The 22,239-nt window shown below is 46.2% G+C and overlaps 2 protein-coding genes across 2 annotated transcripts; both read right to left on the reverse strand.

Annotated features, from left to right (window-relative positions):
• Positions 1-6,919: 6,919 nt before the first annotated feature.
• Positions 6,920-8,009, reverse strand: LOC136002920 (E3 ubiquitin-protein ligase RBBP6-like). Its single transcript, XM_065658157.1, is given in 2 exon segments — positions 6,920-7,746; positions 8,006-8,009. Coding segments are annotated over 2 exon segments (831 nt in total).
• Positions 8,010-8,374: 365 nt separating this feature from the next.
• LOC136002922 (E3 ubiquitin-protein ligase RBBP6-like) lies at positions 8,375-22,143 on the reverse strand. Its single transcript, XM_065658158.1, has 15 exons — positions 22,099-22,143; positions 21,750-21,893; positions 21,199-21,367; positions 20,701-20,848; positions 17,799-17,866; positions 17,134-17,242; positions 13,430-13,466; positions 12,537-12,581; positions 11,173-11,261; positions 10,976-11,060; positions 10,318-10,457; positions 9,911-10,083; positions 9,274-9,377; positions 8,635-8,796; positions 8,375-8,386 (listed from the first exon to the last, which is right to left on the reverse strand). Exons 1-15 carry the CDS (start codon positions 22,141-22,143, stop codon positions 8,375-8,377), a joined length of 1,530 nt encoding a protein of 509 aa, XP_065514230.1.
• Between the last annotated feature and the right edge of the window lie 96 nt (positions 22,144-22,239).

Raw genomic sequence — 22,239 nt, forward strand, 5'->3', positions numbered from 1 at the left:
CATCCACACCTGGTTGTTCTCCAAACTCCTGCCGTCAGGAACAAAGGCCCGGGAGACCTTGCTGGTGAAGACAGAGGCAGAGAAGCCATTAGGTAGCTGAGCCCAATCTGCTCCTGCTCATACTAAATTCTGCATTTGGCCCGCGTTAGGGGAGGAGTGGTTGATACAGCAGAGGCTGTGCTGCCATTCAGCTGTTGTGGTTGAGACGGACAAACGACATAGACCAAGTTCCTCCAGGATGAAAGTAGTAGATGCCGTTTATTGCCACAAGTGCATTTTTATACAGTTTTACCAATTCATGTGTCTCTTCACTATTGGTTACAAGTTAACAGCAGTAACATCTCATTGGCTAATGTTGCTATCATCAATGTTACTCTTCTACTCCCTTCTCTCTCAGGGGTACACCTTGGTATCTCTGGATACTCCTTTACTCCCATCTTTCTCATGGGTAGGCCTTAATATCTTCCAGGCTGATCTCTGTTCCCATGCTCTCCGTCAGGGAATCCACAGACCCACCGTAGTCCTCCACAATTCCCCTTTTTTGTTTTTATGCTAAAAAAATTGCCTTCATTGTCCGCTGCAGGGCCCTTTGCAGCAGAGAAATCATGCATGGCAACATTAGTAACACAACCACAGCAATCATCGAAACAACCAGTCCTGTTTTCACTACTGATAACAACCACCCTGAAAGCCCTCAACCACTAAGCAATTTATTGTATATACCATCAAAATCTTCACACCCATGTCCTTGAGCTAACAACAAAAAGTCTATTGCGGCTCTATTCTGCAGTGCAGCATGTCTTACAGAATCTACATCTAACAAAAGTCCACTTAAAGCCTTGGAAGTTCTGTTAGTTTGCTTAGCTAGCCAGCATCCTAATTTTTCTAAAGTATCTAAAGCTTGAGCTGGGCCAACACCAGGTACCAGAGATCCTAAACCCCTTAGTCCCGATGCCCAAAGATCTACATTATCATCACACTTTGACTTATATCTATGGAAAAAACGTTTTTCCCGTGTTGCTCTTCTGTGATCCACTATCATGGATGCACTGGGCATTAAGAGAGTTAATCGTCCCAAACTACACGGTCCTCCAACAGCATGAGAAGGAATTCCTGGCGAGGCTCTATCTCCGCAGATCAAGAATACACCATACAGCAGTTTTCGAGGTCGCTGTCCCACATTACCAACAGCACCCCTTGGATTCTTCTGCGAAGCATTACACCATCGAGTTTCATTTCTATAGTCACCAAGGGCAGCATTAACATTTTGCAGTTTTATCCATTCATGCTCTTGTATATTGGATACAAGCGTCCCTGGGCATAGATCCCAGCAATTCCAGTTCCTGTGGTTCAATATCTGCGTCCGGGAGGCAATTAATCCAAAGTGCCATGTCGGTACTATTACAGTTCGTTGCAATGCCTCTGCACCGACCACTATTTTGAAACAGTTGTGTGATGCTGCTGTAGTCATCAAGGGAGATGCCAACCAAGCATGTGTGGAACGGGTTTTTCGGAGATGCCATAGGTAGGCATATGGAGTCCTGGCCAGTCGTGTTGGCTAAAGTAATCCACATGTTAGTCTGTCTGTGCAGGCATCCAAAACGCAGCAGCTGCAGCAATCATCGTCAGGAAGATAACACAGGTTTCACATTTTGCGCCGGCAACCATTGTGGCCCTTGATCTGTAAAGACACAAGCATAGCCTCTCCCCCAGGTTATCAATGGATGTGGCCCTACCCATTGACCATTAAGTAGTGATTTGATCATAACTAATGTAGGTTCTTTCTGATTTAGCATGGTTTTGGGTCATACTTGCAAAGTGTTTCATCATAGGGGGAATTTGGGCTGCACCACTTAGATATAAGTGATTCATCACATACAATGCTTTTGACAATCAATTTTGTGGTGTTTCCCCTGCTTCTCCCCAGTTTGTTCTAAAAAAAAATTTTCAGAATCAGATGCATGTGTTGGACCTTGCCTACATACTCAGAATCACAAATCAAATTTAGAGGTTCCTCCTTAAAAAGCTTTAAGTAACGTAAAGCTGCGCCAAGTTCTACTCATTGGGTTGAACCTTCAATAACTTTTTACAGAATGATGCCAGTTGTTATCTTCATGCCAGACCACTACAACTTTATGAGACTTCCCTGAACCATCAACAAAAACTGTGCAAGCGTGTGGGCTCAGACCAAATACAAGTATAGCCTGTGACCTGATGTGAAAGACTTGCAGGTTCTGCAGCAATTTACATTCAGGCATGCCAAGAGCTATACTGTCAAGAAAATCCACTGCTGCAATTTACAAGGACATAGACTGCAAATAAAAAAAATCAAAATTAGATTTCACAGATGGTACATATATGACAAAAGGATCATGGCCTATTAAGACTTAAATTCATTCCCTGCATTTCTTGATCAGAGTACCAACCAGTATATCAGTCTGTTAGCATTCTCGTCATACTGTCCCACAATAGCCACAGGTTGTGTCTATGTTGTAGCTATGAACAGACAAATCTGCAAGGTCAGTCGAATGCAGTCAGCCTGTAAGGTTGTCATAAAGTTATTCATCAAAGTCTCTAACTCCATTTTGGCTGTCATATTTATTGGATATTGTTTTCCCTTACCGGATCGAAGTCCCGTTTCAGTTCTATCAATGTAGTGTTGGCTTTACCGATACTTTGGCTGTCAATACTGACGAATATACAGCATTCAAAATTTCCTTCGAGATTTCTCACTTGTAGCAAGCAGATCTGCACCTTCCAAGCAGCTTCTTGTAGGACATGCAGCTAAACAGAATTCTCAGAAAACGTTATTTGAGCTTACAATTTACTTAACAAATCTAGACCTAAGAGAGGTGTAGGGCTTTCTGGCAAATACGAGAATTCAGGTGGTAAAACTTTGTTCCAAATTTGGCATTCCATTGGTTTCAAAAAATGGCCTTCCTTTCGTCCTTTCCCATGATCTCATAAACTAGCACGGTGAATTTACTAAGAAGTCTCGTACAACTGGTTACCACAGAATAAGTCTATTAAAACTTTTTTTGGTTTAATTTCCCAGCTTCCATAGAACTATGGATCCACTGGCAATGCCTTTAAATTTCACCCTCAGACGCCTTCATGCAGTATTACAGTTCTCTAGCAGTAACATTGCTGGGGGGGTACGGGGGGAATAAAGCCTCCCTCTCGCCCCCATCTGAGATGGTAAGAGCTCCAGCCCAGCGTGAAAACAAATCAGTCCAAACTCCACATCAGACCAGCTTGGTTCCACTCCACACCCAAACCAGCACCAGTCTGACCCAGAGAAGCACTCAGCACTCTGACCCCCCAAAGCTGACCGGTGTGAAAAGACCGACTTCAGCAAGGAGGCAAAATGATGAGCTCCTTCCCCAGATGTGCTGGAACCTGAGACGAGATGGAAGCAAAAAGAAACAACACTGACAACCCCTGATTCAGAGCTGAGAAGCAACGTAGTGCCACAACAAGGATGGATGACAACACTCTAGGAAAAAAAGACAGGGGAGGGGGAAATAAAGCCCCCATTTCTCCACTTAGCAGCGGGCAATGAGGTTTTTCCATTTTTTTTTTTTTTTCTCTTCTTGCTGCAGTTTAGATATAACCAAGGCCACGCAGGTGGTGCAATCGCTGGTGCTAAGGAGGAGTTGCCGGACTGCTGGGTGACAATGAGCTGAGTTTCTCTTGCAGCTTGGCACAGGCCTGAAATTTATGTTCAAGCTGTACAGCACAGGCCTGGGATATTTTGATTTTTGTGTTCCCATTTCATTCCAAACATAATACACTTTATATGCAATTCCAATTAGCTCAGCAATAGCTACATTCCTTAGCTTCATTTACCTTTTACAATTTACAGATGTCAAAAACCAGCATATTAAACATCAATCCGTTATTCTGTTTTCCTAGATCCAAATCAGTCCATATTCTAGAAACTTTTAAATACAACCTCATACAATACCAAGTTCACATCATAGCATTTAGGTTGGTTTGTTTGGTTGGTTGTTTTTGTTGTTTTTACAATACCGATCAGAGTTTAACAATTTAAATTCTTTTCTGGTCTCAAAACTATTAGATAACAATAAGAGCAAATTAACTTACAGTACTGTACTTCATCCCATTTTTTCCAAACTTCTGCAGAACCACATCAAGTTCAATACAGCACTAAACCCCAGAATTCCACATTTAAGCCACATTCAAGTACAATATTGTTTCAAGTTTTCTTTTATCAGAATATTTTCCCAAAAGTTACTCTAATGTGTAAGGATGCATCCTAAGGGGGAGCAAGGTGGTATTGTAGTAGGGGAACCAGTTCCCATTTTGTAATTATCTCCCCTAACAAAATTCTTTTGGTACCAAATAGATATATATATATGCAAACTGAAATACTGAGCTCAGATATGAAAACCAAATACCAAGTTCATGTATGCAGATGGATCACAGTTACACTTATTCAAGACAATATCTTGATTTTTGCATTGCACCTTTGGGCTGCTTACTGTTCAGCCAGGTAGAGGTGATGCTGGGTCTCCCTGACAAAACAGGTCAGTGCGCGCTGGAGCCCAATCGGCACCTGCCCCCCCGCTGCCCTGGCAAGCTGGACTGGGCAAGGCTTTTATTAGTGTCTCATCTGGCGTGCTACAACTGTTATCCCAAAACCAGGATTCTTTACTTGGTGTGCATACAAAAGAGCCAAATTTAGTACACCAAGACGAGACACAGCCTATCACAGAGTTGCACAAGTCTGAATGCTGGAATAAAGCTAGCATGCTAGAAAGAAAAGTAACGGCTATTACACACAAAATTTTATCATCACATCCACGCAGTAAAAACCTAAATTACTCATGATCTTCTGTATTATCACAAAACACACATTTTGAGTCCATGGATTCTCATTATTTAGCAGTCTGCGAACTCACCGTACCACACAACAGACAAAGACCTACTAACACTGCAACATGCTTAAACAGATACCCACAAAGAAAACAGGCCAACAAGGAAGACATCTATGATTGCTGTGTTATACTTAAAGATACTTAAATGTTCTATTCTCCGGCCAGTTTTTCCGATCATTTAAGTTATATAGCAGCCACCACTGATTTCAATATTTCACAAGATCCTCTTTCCTCATCTTTCCAAGTGCTTTCCTGTGTTCTAAAACACCTCCCAATACCGATTTCTTAGGAACACAACTGAAATCAGTCATTTCCGACCCCATCTTGTAAGTAAAAAACCATGAGAAGAGGGAGGGTGGGGAAGAAGCACAGGGCTGCTTGCAGCACGAGTGGGAAAAGTGGGGAGAAGATTTTACAGCGCACTTACACGAGCAATATGACAAAAAAGTCCCCTGAAAGTTTGCCTTCAGAGCTCTAAATACAGACTCCGAAATGAACAGTTATCAGAGAGAGAAGAATCCTGACAGTTTGCACCACGACGGGTACGGGCCTCGCCTGAGAGTTTGCCTCCGGAGCTCCAAGACACAGCCCCTGGAGCAAACGGTTATCAGGGAGGGAAGACGCTGACAGTTTGCTTTGTGAACGGATACAGGCACCTGGAGAGAAGGTCAGCAACATTTGGCTTGGCATATTTCCCCCATGCAGTAAATAATACAGTGATCCCACCACGAAACTCTTGTAAGTCGCACTTCTCTCTAAGAACTCTAAACATTGTTCTGCAGTAAGCAGAACCCTAAATTACTCCCCCATGACAGAGAGACCAGTAGGCAATTCAGTGGGGCCTTGAATTCAGCATTTTCACCAGGATTTGAGTGCATTTCCCAGAGGGGGCGTCTTGTTCAGCGTGGGATGGAGACGCTCTGCAATGCACATGCCTGCTGTTCCTGAGAGCACCTGGGGTGGTTTTGCTTTGACACTCTGACACTGCAGCCTTAAAACCAGCATTAGCAAGAACTGAATCCAGCTCAGGAAAACTGCTGAGCTCTAGATGTGTTTCTCTGAAAAAGTCATTATTGTGGCCGTGGTGTCGGCACACCAAAAGGCCCACATCTCCACATCATGTGCTCAACTCTTAGGCTGGGTTTATGTTTGCTTGAATAACCACCTGTAAAGAAGTCGATGACATGATATGTCATGCCAACGTCCACTAAGAGTGCTACAGAAGGTAAAAATCTCTTCCCTCCAACATCCGCCCTCCACCCCCTCCCCAAAAAATACTCATTCACTGTTCACTCTTAATCCTTCATTCTTCAAAGCTGGATGGCAGCTACGTTGTGATGAAGTGATAAACAGTTTACTTGGGAGCTGGACGGGGGAAAATACGTAGGGGACTCTCAGGTCTCATTTCAAAGACTGAGAGTCCTTAAAACATGGAGAGGGAATAGATTTGCTGCCCTCTGAGTTTGTCAGCCACCTTCTGCTATTTCTTAGTCAAACACACCAATATGGGATATTCCTGTCACTTGGCTGTTGCATATTTTTGTACATTTATATCTTTAACAACTATTGCCGCTCTTTACTTTTACCTTCCCAGATTGTTTTTATCTTTACTTTCTTGTGCTTTTTGATGCATACAAGATGAGAAAGAAAACAACTGTCAAAGGGAACTGTCTGCTGTACTGTTCATTTCCAATGACCCGACGTGGCTTTTAATACACAACACATCTAATTACAAACATACCAAAGCAGGTTTCTTTCTGTCATAGGTAGTTTATTGTTTGAAAAAAATCTTAATATTTTCATTAAGTGTAAAGAAGAAAAAATGACTTGTATGGATAACATTAAAGCCATTATAAACTCAGTCAAACTTGAATTAAACACCAGTGTCAAAGTACTATCTAATTAGAGCAAATCCTCAAATCCAAATTAACAAATAGTGATGGACTACAACCAAACCATCACAATAATACAGAATCAAAACTTCTGACTTCCCCATTTTCATTTGAACATCATCCGCTCTAACTGTCGCTCTTGGGTTTTTTTGCACCTTCAAACAACTGAGCATTGGGAAATCCTTCATTCTCATCCTCTTTTCTTCTCTTCCCTTGGAATCTCTGTTTACTTGCTCTGTCATCTCCCAGTGGGTTTTTCACCTCTTTCTCTTTTGAGTTTGTTGGATTTTTCATGCCATGGTGCTCTCTTCCAGAAGCTTTTTCAGGGCCATCTCCAGCTATACGACGATTTTCGTGGCGCTGCCCACCAGGACAATCCTCCCTACATCCCCAAGTATATGGCAAAATCTCTCGTCTGGTCTCAGGTGGATCGAACCTCTCTGGAGAAAAGGTCTCTCTGTTCACTGGAGGTCCAGGCTGAGCACCAGCAGCACAGCCCCTGTCAAACTTTCCAGACCATTCTCCATAGTTCCTTTCCCATTCTCTGTGTCTTTCCTTTTCAAATGGATCCTGAAATTCAACAGATCTGCCATAGGCAGCTTTCATACCATATAGTGGAACTGCTGTGTGTCTGTTAAAATACTCCCTTTCTCCTTCCCCTTGAGGTGTCGTCCTTCGAGTGCGAGCCTGGCCTCTAAATACTGGAGACCTTGACCGTGAGTGGTGATGACCACGCGACCTTGACCTAGAACGATAGTTATGGCTCTTCCCTTTGCCTCTTCTTGGAGACGGCAGCAATGGCGAGTAGGAACGAGAACGACTCCGTGACCGAGATTCGGAGCGAGTGCAGGAAGAGCCTGATCGTGACTTGCAGTGGGTATACGAACTTCTAGGGTAAGACAAAGCACCACAGGGAGACTTGGACCTTTAAAAAGCACAACACAGAAAAATAACTACATTATTTCAAAGCAGTCACTCTCCACGGTTTTTTTCCTCTCAGATTTGGGTTGGTTGGGTTTTTTTCTCTTGCAGAGAGCAAGTTCTAAGGGCTAAAGTGCAGTATCAAATAGCAAGAAAACATGATTTAGCCTGAAGACAGTCACGCTCGATTTTAAAATGCCAGTCTAGTCTATTTAACTTCACTGCTTATTTGGCAATTTGTAGAGGATGCAAAGCACGTGTACTGCAATCCTACATACTATTTAATCCTACGCATTATTTAATCCTCCATACTATTTAATCAACACTTCCAGCCAGATGTCCCAGCAAAATCTTGCACATATCTTGAGCTCTGACTAGGAACCTTAAGTTTGACCTTTATTACAATTACAGTTTGAACTTTACTACGAAGAGACACCAAAAAACCAAAACATGGTCAATATAAGAAGAGGCCACACCTTGAATCCTGGTGTCAGTTTTGGGCCCCACACCCCAGGGCTCAAAAGGGCTGCACCAAGATCACCTCAGGGCTCAAAACGGCGGCCCCAGGGGCACCGGAATCGCCTCAAGGCTCAAAATTTCCGTACAATACTCACAGTTTCCAGGCTGGTTTGTCACCTGCTGAGCAAATTGCCCTGGCTCTCATTGGCTGACCTTTTGGAGTGGAGAGAGGAGAAAGAAAAAAATCCCATTCAGTTTATCTGAAGAGAAGTTTTTCAAAGAAATTCTGAGGTTATAGTTACCGGTTGTGGGGATTGATTGTCCTTGGGGGCCCAGGAGATGTGGTAAAGCTGCTTGTCTTGGAGCAGGAACCTGATACTCCTGGTGAATAAATGCAAACGCATGGAAAAGAAGCCCTCCTGAAATCCAAAAATCATGGTATATCTTGAAGTAAAACTTGCCTTCTCTTCTGACAAAGTGCTGATGGACAGAGAGGAAGATCTTGAAAGTTCCGCGTTTGTCACCAGAGCAGCAGGAGGTGTCACGAGTGGTGGCGGCTGCTGCCCAAGCTGCTTATGGACCCTTCTTGTGTAGCCAGTTCCGTTTCTGAAGTTGTTCACAATCTAGACATTTACACACATTTACAGAAATCACATTTACAGAAAGATAACATTACAGAACATATTCCAGAAACTTCAGCAGATCTACACACAAAAGCCTCTGCGGAGTAAAATTACTTGTGCATTCCTGCAAATGCCATCAAAGCTAAAATAAGTCAACATACAGAGATAGAAACATGTCACATTAAACATGGATGTTAAGGATTGGTATTTAATCCTTTATTTCATACTTTAGTATTTAAAGTCCTTCAGTGTTTACACCGAATTTGAATGTGAGGCAATCACGCTAAACAAAACTGTGACCTGAATCAGCCAGATTGTCTCTAAATTTAGAATTGTGACCTTCTGGAACAACAGATAATGTGTTTGCAAAGGAAATTCAGCCTTAAGCAATTTAACCTTGCTTAAGGAGATGTAAATCAATATTTTTTACAAACGGACTTTTCTTACAAACAGCTCGTGTAAAAGTGACCGCGTTACCTGGCGTAGGAACTTGTTGGCAACTAAAGCATCAGGAGAAACATCCGTCCGGTGACATGTTGGGCATTTATGTTCCTCAGATTCCAGTAACGCTGTCCTGATACCTGTGAAGAATTAGAGACATCAAACTATTTTTAGCCAAACTAAGGACATTTTGTGGGTTCTAATCAATTATAAAAACACTTAGATGATTAATGGTTAAATATGATCTGGAATTAAGGGCATGAAGCTATAAATGTTCAATAGTGTAAAAAGATTCTCGTATGCAGCAAATAACTATGGAGTTTTGATATTTTGCTCTTGGAACATTTGAAGATGTAGACTGGGCTGTGTCCTGGTGTTCTAATTAGTCTCATTAGATGAGGCTGTGTCTGGATGTTTCGACTGGTCTTTTTTCCACCTTCTCATCCAGCGAGAAGCCACCAACCTCAAGGTTAATGAATAAAACACGTCTCAAAAACCATGAGTAGGCAGGTTTGAGTTCTGGAGCTTTGAACCAACTCTCTCAGGGAGAAGAACGCGGATTAAATTATATTTATTTCTTGGATTTCTTTTCTGATCTTTTAAATGATATTTCTTTCTTATATTTCTACTTTCAGAAGAGCAGGTGTGATGCTTGGCATTAACAAACCCTTACATTCATCACAATAACTGTTTCCACAACAGGGAATAATGACGGCATCGGTCGTAATGTTTTTACAAATGAGACATAACAACTCCTCCGGAACAGGGTCTTTGTTTGAGGAGGAGGAGGGCGGTTCCGCTGGTAAAAATGGAGGTTTTTCCTTCTTCCCTCTCGCATAAGCTTCCCTGGAGGGGGGGATGGAAAATCAAAAAGTTGAAGATGGGCAAAGGAAAGCTTTTCCAAGCTCTGGATTTCATCAAAGGGAGATAATAGATGGAATTTGCAGGTTACCAGACAGTGACAACGCTTCTTCCCCCGTAACTACAGGTGCTGTGCAACTTGCTGGCATTGCCGCTCACACACTCACACGTGGTTTCTCTCGTTGCCTTTCGGGTTAGTCCAATTAATTCTGTACTTACGCATTAATAATCGGTATTGCGTATTTTCCGGTGCTTGTCAGCATCGCACCCCTCGTACTGGGATCTTCCACCTCCATCAGGAAACTCCTGGGAATTCCTGTGCTCTTTTTAATCCTGGGAACAGGCTCAAAAGTTTTGTCCTGTTATGAACAGAAATGCAGACATATCTCAGCTGAAGACCCACACTTCAAATGACATTTCAATGACCACTTTAACTAGCAAAAGCTTTTCATCCTCTCCTTTTGCTCAGCATAAGGGTTGCAGGAAGATTCAACAAAAGACTTGTGTAACTAAAACCCACAAATATCCAACAGGTGGGGTCAACAGAAACATCTCGCTTTTGTACGGAATCCTCAAAACTGCAAAACGTCATTAAAAAGAGTTCAAAACAGAAAATTTTCCAATAATACTGAAATAGATAAACAGGCATGAAGGATCACAGAGGATGATCTACAGCAATATCTATTGTCTATGACCTAGAAAAAGGAAAACTTTACATTTAGAATTCCAGGTTGCCTTGTATTTCGAACAGCTTTGCAACATTGCTGGACAACCTCTGCATTTCACCCCAAGAGAAACAATTCTTCATATGATAATATTAAAATTGAAAACTAAAAGATTTCTTAAAAGCATCACCAGAAGTTCCCCCCAGTCTTACCCCTTTTGTCGGGCAGTTCTTTATATAGTGGCCGGGTTTTCCGCAACGGAAACAAGTGTACGATGGTGGAGGTTTCTTCACATAACTAGAAGTTTTTTGGGGAAAAAAAAAAAAAGTGTGTCATTCTTGTGAAAGCAAATGCCTCGACAAGTTTTCCATCGTCTTCAGAGAGGAGATCTGACATGACCAACACTCACGTGGCTGGATTGTATTCCCAGCAGGACTGAATCATCATGGCTTTTATTTTATCTTCTTCAGAAGCTTTGGCTTCAGCCAGGTTGGCCGTCTGTTCAACGGGGAATTAATGGTGCGACACACATGTTACGTGTTTGGAACTCAAAACTTTCAGCTCTGTTTGTACCTTTCTAACTAATCCCATTTTCTTCCCAGCTACGTGTAGAAAAATCTGTATTATCCAGGATTTGTAAGCTCTAGATAATTTGAAGGAGAAGATCTCCACTGCCCATTTAATTGAGAAAGATAGAAATTATTTGGACCTTCCAGCATCAATCGTTCAGATCAACCACTCCTGGTTTTGTTTTTATATGCATTTATACACTTTCATCCACAAATCAACCATCTACGTTCAACTTTTTATTAAATGGTTCTTTCATATATACATTATTTTTCTCAACGCTGAGGTAATCCAGATCAACAACTATGAAATCATTTCCAGTAACATTTACGGAAAACTTGACAGATACTTGACTAATTTGAACCCAAACAGTTACAAAACGCATCCAAACCCCACAAAACATGACTAGGAATAGACTGTAATTCAAATATGGCATTTAATTCATCAAAATAATAAAGCAGAAAACTTTTTACAACACATTGCCTCCATGCTGAGCCAGTCTGCTCTCAACTTTACATTATTTTCCTGCATTTTTCTGAAACACTTAAATTTCTTTAAAAGCTGAGATATCTCACACATGCTTGAACAGTTTTTCACATTTTAGCATAAAATTCCACATGAGATTGCAGAATCAAGGACACATTTAGAATTTAGATTTCAATTTCCTTTGGTGGCTACCTTCCAATCTATTTTTTTCCCAGAATGTACACAATTTAATTTCTGCAGTGAGAGAGGGAAGAAGTTCCCAGTGGGAAGAGATTTCTTGGAAATGAACTCCAGCCTAGAAATTCAGACATCATTGTGCAGTCGTCCATGTTACAGAAACGCTTCTGTTTTGGCTGTTGCAAACACCCCTGAAATGTCCATAATTAAATTATTCCATGAAAATTGTGTTAGCTTCTGGCGCAAAAGTAACGAAACATATGAAAAACAGTCAAAACAGCTTCTGAAGTGCTGCTTCTTTGCATCTTGAAGATGAGCGATTCTGCAACGTGACGTTGGGGCTGAGAGATCACAGGATAGTGTCAAAATATACACACATTTTAAAGGTAAAATGAAGACCTTAAATTATCAAACATTAAGGTATTGTTCACATTACAAGACTTGTGCAGCTATAGGTCGCCATATCAGATTGAAAAATAGGAAGAAACCACTTTTTAAAAAAGTATTTGACAAGAATATATACCTTATATTATATAGTAATACCTTAATAAGCTGTGCCAGAGAAAGAGGTGCAGGAGAGTCATCGATCTGTTCACAAAAAATTAAACGCATATTCAATTGTACCTTCAAGACAGAGCGTAGTAACAGTGGGACAGCAGCACAAAAAAAGCTGTAACGAATTCAAATGTTGCCGCCTTACTGTTCCACAATCACGTGTGAACTTTGCAGCGATTTATTCCTACCACACTAAGTTCTGCTTTGAAATACATACAGAAACATGGGAAAAAAGCCAAATAAACTGTCTTTATGAACACAGAGTTTGTGTTGATACACATGCTAGTAAAAAAAGAGAAAAATAACTGTTTTCAAGAAATAAAAACCCATCTGAATTATTTGGAATACAATAAATGCAATTTACATTACAATAAAGACAAAATAAAAAAAACACATAGGAGACACATGGTATTCAATCTAAGTAGCAAATCCAGATCCAGACCCTTTACCAGTCAAGTATTTCCTTGTGTTTCTCATTTATATAATATTTTAGCAGCGGAATGACAGTGTTTGCAAACCTGAAAAGAACACCACTCCTTTCCCAAATGTAAATTCATAGTTGTGTAGCAACGATATTTAAATTCATGGCAATCTATTAAAGACATTTTTGTACTCAGAGGGGCCCCAACTAAATCACTTCAATTACACAGTTTTAGGAACAAATCCCCAGGTATTTAAGGACATGACAAGGAATCACGGAGCTGCACGGATCTGTCCTCACGACAACGGCGTGACTCACTTTTTACCTTGCTGAGTCCAATATTTTTCTACATTGATTGGAAAATACATTATGTTAATGCTTGGAAAATTCATACAAGGCTGCGTTGGTTAAAATTCACCGTGGTGTGTAGAAAAAAGGGTGAGATTATGTTTTTACATACCGCTTTTGATGTTCCGCTCACTGGCTCCTTTTGACTTCTAGAAGGAGAAATAAAGGTGATCAGAACTTAAATAAAGCATTCCGACCCAACAAAAAGCAGTGCAACCAGATTCTAAAACCCAAACATCAAAACTTGATGTTCTGATGGCCTAAGGAATGTGGAAATTTATTCTTATACATAAAATCTTCTCCCTTGGTGCATTCAGTGCAACTGAAAAAAAACTAAACCAAACTTACATTCCTACTTTGTGACAAATCACTCTACTCAGTCATCTGACAGAGACACAACAAAAATCTCTTTAGAAGAGTGTTTCTTTGTGGAAGCCCAAGCACTGTGATCAGGTGTCTGCCATGTGTAGCCACAAAAGTGCCAAAATACTAAATATGTCATAAAACATATGCTATATTGACTAAAAATAGCAGTAGAAATGTCATTTGAAAGCAGTTACAAGGGTTTTGTGTTATTTCGGAGCCCTGCAACAGACACCGAAAAAAAAAAAGGTCTTAATTGACAGAAAGTGTTCTAAGGTAATCTTGAAAGCACTGCACAATGCAATGTTTTAGGAAATATTTATGACGCTTGAAAACTTGCTGAGATTCCATATACTCATTGATCTGTCACTTCGTTTTTTCATATTTATTTGATCTTTAGTGTGCAAAAAAATCGGATTTGGGGCCTATGAATACCTGCTATCTCCCCCCTCCTCACCCAAATGGAAGAAATAGTCAAACACTGAGAATGAGACTCTTCCCAGATGGGAATAAATTCAACGTTTATGTTACAACATCTTTACTATAAAAGCAAACACATAAACCAAGGAATCCCTCTGTGTCCAGGAAAAGGGATCTACAACGTGGGTCTCAGAACAACCAACCCCGAGAACAAACCCAGTTAAATCATCTGAAGAGTCACCGCTGTTGGAGTTCGATCCTCACCTCCTAAAAATGTAGGCTGGAAAAAGTAGGCCTAAAAATGTAGGCTTATAAAATGTAAGCCTAAAAATGCAGGCATAAAAACATAGGGTCAGGTCCATTCAAAACTACGGCATCACAAGAAAAATTAACAGCCGCTTTAATAAGCAAGATACAATCTGAATGCCTCTATAAACTAATATCCATAAAAAAGGTTAAAACACACTGAAACGCCTCACAAAGAATACAAAGCTCTATGAATACTTACAAAATGTGTGCTCCAGCCGCGATTCTTCCAACAATTTTTGATGAGATCTTAGGGACTGGAGCATTGTCATCTGTGTCTTCTGAAAACAACATAAATACAGAAAAGAAAAATAAATTAGTCAATTCATGAGTGTATATTAATATGAGAATCCCTTTACAGATACAAAAGCAAAATTTTATACGTAACATCACACTTCTATCGTCTCCATGTGTGAACGGGACATTTTGAGAATGCACAAGGAGCAAAATATTTCTCACAGAAGAGCAAAAATACCCCAACTACTTGGGAAACTTAGACTGAGCCTAAAACACCGAGATCCCTCCACGAGGACAGTTTTTCTATTTATATTTTACACCACATTCGTCTTTAGACAAGGAGGAAAGCCATCAGTCCTTTTAGATTAGGCCCAAACAAAAACCCCAGCTACCTGAGACACTTAGACTAAGCCTAAAATACAAAGATCCCTCCATGGTGACGGTTTTTCTATTTATATTTTACACCACATTCATCTTTAGATGAGGAGGAAAGCCATCAGAACTTTTAGATTAAGCCCAAACAAAAAACCCAGCTACCTGAGACACTTAGACTAAGCCTAAAATGCAAAGATCCCTCCATGAGGATGGTTTTTATACTGTACTTTCACAATCTGGATATGTCTAAATCTTTTCAAGCTCCATCAGCAGCTGTTCCCTGGGACCTGCTGGCAGTTTTAAGAATTAAAAAAAAAAAAAAAAAAGTTAAAAAGATAAAAGAAAAAAATGCTGCAGATCTACTTAGGCTCTGTGGTGGTGGTTTGGTGCAGGGATCATGCATAACATGGGAATATTTCACCATTTCTGCTCTGGTTTTCAGTGTATTACTCCAAAACACCCACCTGATGGCATCTTTCCAACAGCAAACCCAGCGATTTGCAGCATTCACCTTCTTCAGGCAACTGAGAAATCGCTGGGCTGCAACTACCTCCTGCAGTGTCCCTGTCACCTGCAGTGTCACGGAATCCTCACCACGGTACCGGGCATTGTGACAAAGGTTCTATGTCACCTGGGTGTGGCAGCCCAGCGCCCCCTAGGGGAGGGGGGGGCCTGTCACTGCCTGGTGTCCCTCCTGTCACTGCCTGGTGTCCCTCCTGTCACTGCCAAAAAAGGAGAGACTCTTCTAAAACAATCCTGCAGGGTTTGGGAGCTCTCTGCCCACATGCAGAGCCCTGCGATGGCTTCAGGACATGGAGGGGAGGGCAGCTGGTTCTCTCCCTCCACTGACCCCTTCTCGGCCACCTCTCCAGCAGCAGCACTTTGCTCCCAAGCTGTGCCAGAGCCACCCAAAAAGCCTTTCTCTTCCCCCTGGGGATCTAAAGGAGCAACGAGATGGGAAGAAACGGTCCCCTCTCTGCCTCAGAGCAGCCTTGCGGTCACTTGGGCCTTCCAAACATGGCCAAAGAACATGGCCTTGTGTGTTTCCTGAGGCTACAGAAGAGGGGACACCACTGGAAAATGAGTCCCCTGCCCCTGGTGATGGCTGAGCCCAACATGGGAACATCAATCCCAGCTAAGGGCTCCTTGAAGAGTCCCCACTGTCCCTGTAACTGCATTTCTACAAAGAAACAGGACTCAGGAATGACACAGATTCAAATCACGTATCTGTTTGGCCACCTCAGGTGGTGCTCCTTCTGCTCTGGACCTCCAGCCAAGGCCACTCCATCCTGGGCACCACTGATCTGGCCTTCAGTGGGTGGCATTGCATAGACATGGACCCCTGGGACATGGGTGGCACCAAAGGGGAGGGCTCCAAGCTGTATCCCGCTGAGACGGTCTTCTGCGGTTCTGTCAGCACTGACCAGAACATCTCAGGCCTTGATGTCAGTAATTGTGCTGTCTCCGGTCTTGGTGGCTGTGGAATGCAGACCTTGTAGGCGGGCTCCTCGGGCAGCCTGGCCTCAGAACTCATTGGTGGTAATTTGCTTCCCATGGGAACTTTCTTTTTGCCTTGTCCTGCTCTGCACCTCTGAGGGTTCACGGCCTGCGCTGGGCTCTGCTTTGGTGCTTGGCCTTTGAGCTCAGATTTGCCCTTGGCTTGGCCACTCATCAGCTGCTTTTTCCAGAGGAGTCCCCTGGGATGGCTGGCAGACGCCTGAAATGACATGACAGGAGGGGACGGCCTGAGGACACGATGGGTTTGGGGCCCCATCCTGCCCCCACGAGCCACGTGCCTGTTTGCGCAGCCACCAGCAGCTCAGCCGATGGCTGCGCTGAGCTCAGGAGAGGAAATCCCTGAGCCAGGCCCCTCGGTGGCACACGGCTGTCCCCATGCACAGCTCAGGAGGCCACACTCGGCGCTCTCCTGAAGGAGTGGAAAGGAACCAGCCCTGTGAAGTAGGGGCTCCTGGCAGCCCCATCCCAGCCCTCCAGGCGCTGCCTTCACCACTGTTCAGCAGCAACGAACGGCAAGTGTTTGGGGCTGGGGAATGGGCTCCTGCTGGGACAGAAAATGACCTCATGCAGACACCAGTCCTGAGCCCCCAGACTCACCTGACCCCAGAGCTGTTCCTCATCTCCATCGCCTTCTTACCCCAGAGCTGTTCGTGTTCCTTCTTAGCCAAGCTGGAATGGGCTGGCAAGGGCAGCTGAGCAAATCTCTCTGGAAACAGGAGGAGACGCCTTGTCAGAAGAGCATCACTGATTCTGCCAGCCCGGGTGACACGCAGCGGTGCTCAGGCCTCTTCCCAAAACATGCGAGAGGGCCGTTCTGCTCCCCTGACAGCGCCATCTCCAGAGGCCTCGCACCCTCCCCAACAGCGGCACCTCCGGGCTCCTCTGCGAACGCGTCAGTGGCAACAGGTTCTGGAAAGAGGGGCTGGGTGATGCCAGGACGTGACAGACTCTCTTGGAGAGGTAATTCCCAAAGTGAGGACAGGCCCTTGAATCCTCACCCTTCTGCTGTAGCCAGGGATGGGCTTGCCCAGCCCAGCCCAGGGCTTGGTTCTTGTGAAGTCAAGCTTAGGAGAACAGGCTGTGCCAAGCTGGCATGAAGCTTTGGTGCAAGTCAGAGCCTTTTGGCCATCATGGCCAGGGATTTTTCCATCAGACTGCATAAGCTGGTTGCCCACGCTATGGAAATGAGCTGGGAGTTGCTTTCCCTTCCATGCCTTGCCTGAGAGGTGGCAAACCCTCTTTTTTCTTCCACTTGCCCTCACCAGGGACATTTGTCAAGACCTTCAGAGGGTCCCTAGGCAGTGGTTTCTCCACCAACTCCAGTTCAAACCTGGATAGAAAGAGATGACACCAGCATGACCCAGGGCACCACCAGCCCTCCCGCTTGCTGGGATCACCTGCTCACAGGCAGAGTTTAGCACACTCGTAAAGGCCATTGTGTACCCAAGTCGACTGTGCCCCATCCCCAAGGACTGTCCTGGGAGATGGGGTCACTGAGGAAGGAGTCCTGGTGACATGGGAAAGAAAGTGTTGCCTGAAATCCTCCATCTGACCCATCAGTTCTGCTCACAGGAATGGCCACAGGCCAGATACAAATGAGAGTCACTGCTCATTGTCCCTGCAGCAGGACACTCATGGTCACATGGAGCAAAAGCCGCCAAACTGCAGCTGAGCGGCTGCTCAGCCAGAGGCCAAAGCTGCCGACGTGCTCACTGGGGACAGACGATGACACGGCCAGTGGGAGTCAGGGAAGCAACAGCTACCGTGTGAAGACACCACCATGTGCAGCAGCTGGGCAACCTGCAATGGAGGAACGTGGAGATGGCAGGGCATGCTCAATGTGGGCAAGCTCCTCAAGAGTGGAGGAGTTCAGGGCAGGAAGAGGTGGCGGGATCGTGGTCTCGCCTGGCCTGAGCAGCTGGCCGTGTCCTGGCCGGCCGCACACAGGCAGGGCTGGGGAACTGTGGTGGGTCTGCTCAGATGGTGGGGGGCTCTGGGAGTCGGGGTGCTGGTGCCCGTGGCCTCACGGGTGCCCCCGTGCCCACCTCACCTGGGCTGAGGCTGGAGCAGAAACTGTGTGTTCCAAGAGCAAATGGCACCTGGCAGCCCCGTGCCCAGGACTACAGCTCCCAGCATGGGCTGGGGCGCTCCCTCCAGCTCTCTGAGCCATGGCCACAGCGTCCCCGGCCCGGCCTGGTGAGGCCTTGGCACAGGCCGCCCCGGGCAGTGGTGGAGTCACCGTCCCTGGAGGGTTTAAACCATGGGCAGATGTGGGGCTGAGGGACATGGCTCAGTGTGACCTTGGCAGTGCTGGGTCACAGTTGGACCTGGTGATCTCAAAGGTCTTTTCCACCCAGAAGGATTCTGAGCATCCAGGACAGACTTGGTGGCGCGGAGCAGCAGCCTCTGGGCCCGGCCAGTCGGCCCAACTCGGTCTCACTCGCTGTTGGCTCATCCAGCCCAGTTCAGACCCAGTGACTCAACCTCCACATTGAACCAGAAGAGGCTGCAAGATGGGCCCACGCAGCACACAGCTCTCAAAACCCCCTGTCCTGGTTTTGTTCAAAACAAGTTTCTCTTGTAGTGAATTTCCCTGTCAGCTAAAGTTTTCTTACTAACTGCAGTTTTCCTGAAAGTTAGGTACATGTTTTGGTAGACATAGCAATGGAACGCAATGTCATTGATAATGATGCATCCCGCGAGATGGGCAGGCAGGAGGTGAACTGAAAAATTGACCAACTAAAGTATTCCATCCCATTCACGTCATACTTCATATAAAAGTGGGGGATCACGAGGATCTCGTCCCTTTTCCTTCTGGCTGACATTGGGAGAAGACCTTGCGAGTTGTCCCTGCAAACTGAGGCCTAGTGACAGGCTGAATCCAGCTCCGGCTGGCTGGAGAGTCCGGTCCAGGACTTCGGGTGCCGGCCCTACACCTGCTGGAGCAGTTGCCGGGACTTTCAAGATTGGTTTTGTATATTTTGTATTATTTTCTCTATTTCTATTAGTAGCATTAGTAAAACATTTTTAATTTTTCCAACTCTCTTCTCTCTGTCCTTCTTTTCCCTCCCAATCGCCTGTCCTTAGTGGGAAGTGGGGAGAGGAGGGGTTAAAGGGGAAAGTGGGGGTAGAGGAGGTTAACAATACATCTGCCACGATTTTATTGTCACCCTGCAATCAAACCACGACACCCCCTCACAGAGACTTCTCAGAATGGGGATTTCACCAATTGCCCCAAACCCCACAGAGAAGCAAACACCCCGTAAATGACACACGCAAGGCCAACAAGAGTTTGTTTCTAATTGTGGCTTTGGCTTTTCTGCCCGCTGGTGCCCAGTGAGTGTTTCTGAGAAGTGATCCCAGCCTTGGGACGCAGGTTGCAGCTGTTCCTCGAGGGCCTGTGGGCAGGCGGGCCGGCCGGCAGAGCTGCCCGTGGCTCTGGAAGGGCTCTCTGAGCTCTTCCTGGCCAGAGGCAGCACTGGCAGGAGGGACGGGGCAACGACAACTACGGGCAACATCTTTCAAACTTGGTACATAGTGGTGAGGAGTGACAAAACACATTTCCCTGAGTCTAGTCGAGAACACCTTGGTAAGTCCCGCTGCTCTGGAGAAACGCCCCAGAGTTCACTCCAGGCCATCCTGGCTGGACTCGACCGCATCCAGGGAGCAAATGAGGAGCTGCAGGGCCTCTTGGAACAGCACATCATCAGGTATGGCCAGTTCGGCTGCCAGATCTCCAGAGGCTTGGTCGGCAGCAGAGGGGCTGGATGGGACATCACTGCCCGGGGTGTCCCCATGAGGGGGCCGTGCCAGAGGTGTTGAGGTGCGAGGACAGCTGGCCCTTTTGCTGGTGGCCAGGCATGGCTGTTGGCAACACCACAGGGACTGTGGCCACCGCATTCCCCTCCAAATTGGTGCCACCAGTGTTCCCAGGTGTGGGGCTGCTTCTGGGACCATCCTTGGCAACCCGCACCATGTCCAGAGAGACACCAAAGAGCTGATGGGCCTCTTGGAGAAGCACTTCCTCAGACACTTCAACATCATCAGTGGGATCCTCTGGGGCTTGTTTGTGGGGAGCAGCAGAGGGGCCTGGGGGGGATGTTCCTGCTCCGAGGCGCCCCTGCGGTGGTGGCCATGCCAAAGCTGCAGGGCTGTGCCCATTGCCCCTGGACGTGCCGGTAGCTGGGGATGGGGATCGGCAGCACTGGAGGGGCTGGGGCCACCACTGTGCCCTGGTGGACATAGGGGCTCGTCCACTGGATGTGGAACTCGCAGGAGTCAAAGCAGCAGCCACACGGAGCCCTCTGCAACCCTGTGTGGGGGAGTGGGAGCCGTCCTGGGTGGGGGAGACCCTCCATGGGCACCCCCCAAGCCAGGCCCCATTGCCAACAACTCCCAGCTCTGCACAGGCACGTGGGGAGCTGGTGGCTGGAGCAACCCTGCGGGGTGAGCTGCTGTGTGGGGAACAGGGCCGCAAAGCGGGAGGAGACTCGCTTCTGGGAGGGGAGACGTGACAGATGGCCCCAGGTACTGGGGAAATTCTCTGGAAACTGGATTTACTAGGCATGCATCAGTCAGGCCAGGGCAGGGCCGCTCGGCCAGGCTGGCTGAACCCCCGTGCCATATCTGCCGGGGGACTGGGGTGGTGGGTGCTGGGAGTGCCCGGGTAGGAGATGGCAAAGGTGCCGAAGGTGCCGGGGTGTCCGAGCAGACAGGGGTGTCGTCCCTGCTGGTGGGGCTTGGGGGGCCGGGGCTGCCCCCCCTGCCAGGGGTGCCCAGGCTGCGGGGATGGGCTGCTCCTGCCCGGGTGGTGGGCACAGCGGGGCTGAGCCTGCAAGAAGGACAGGAGCCATGGCCAGCGGTCACCTCTGCTCTTGCCCCCAGGAGTGTCCCGGGCTGCAGATATTGGGCTCGGTCCCTACCTGGCGGGTAGAAGGTTTGGGGGAGCACAAAAGGCTGCAGGACCCACAGAACTGGGGGGGTCGGGGGGTGTGCACTGGGAGCCACTCGGGCTGCAGCTGGGGCTGCAAGTGCCTTTGGCTGGAAGCCTTGGGCCGTTCCCAGAGCTGGGACATCCTTGGCATGAGTGGGAAAGGCACTGAGCGCTGGCCCTAAGATGGATCCCTGCGGAACCCGCTACTAACTGGTTGCCAGCCCGACATGACCCCATTTTCTGGAACCCTTTGAGCCCAGCCCATCAGCCAATTGCTCACCCACTGCACTGTGTGTTTACCCAGCTGTGCGCTGGACATCTTGTCCAGGAGGATCCTGTGAGACACGCTATCAAAGGCTTTACTGAAATCCAAACAGATCGCATCAACAGGCTTCCCTTGGTCAACTAGGTGGGTAACCTTCTCCTGGAATGAAATTAAGTTTGTTAAGCAGGTCTTTCCCCTCATGAACCTGTGCTGGCTGGGACAAATGCCTGAGTAGTTCAACAAGGGCAAGTGCAGGGTCCTGCACCTGGGGAGGAATAACTCCAGGCACCAGTACAGGTTGGGGTGGACCCGCTGGTCCCCCCGTGCTGCCACTGCTGGGGAACCTGCTGCAGCTATTCCCAACCAGGACCTTGGAGGGGCTGCTCAAGGTGGGGACATGGGGGGACATGGGGGCGACATGAGGACCTGCTGCGGCTGTCCCTAACATGGACCCTGCAGGAGTTGTTCAAGGTGGGGACATGGGGGGGATATGGGGACCTGCTGC

This window comes from Caloenas nicobarica, unplaced genomic scaffold (genome assembly GCF_036013445.1).
Source record: "Caloenas nicobarica isolate bCalNic1 unplaced genomic scaffold, bCalNic1.hap1 Scaffold_83, whole genome shotgun sequence".
NCBI lineage: Eukaryota > Metazoa > Chordata > Aves > Columbiformes > Columbidae > Caloenas > Caloenas nicobarica.

Bases quoted from the DNA above. Each gene is read 5' to 3' on its own strand.
- LOC136002922 (XM_065658158.1), bottom strand. From the start codon at position 22,143: ATGTCCCCCCATGTCCCCACCTTGAGCAGCCCCTCCAAGGTCCTG. The intron at 21,368-21,749 runs GTGAGCAATTGG...TCCTTCTTGCAG, and splicing joins GTAAACACACAGTGCAGTGG to GCTCAGCCCCGCTGTGCCCA. The intron at 10,458-10,975 runs GTAAGACTGGGG...TGTTCATAACAG, and splicing joins AGAACTGCCCGACAAAAGGG to GACAAAACTTTTGAGCCTGT.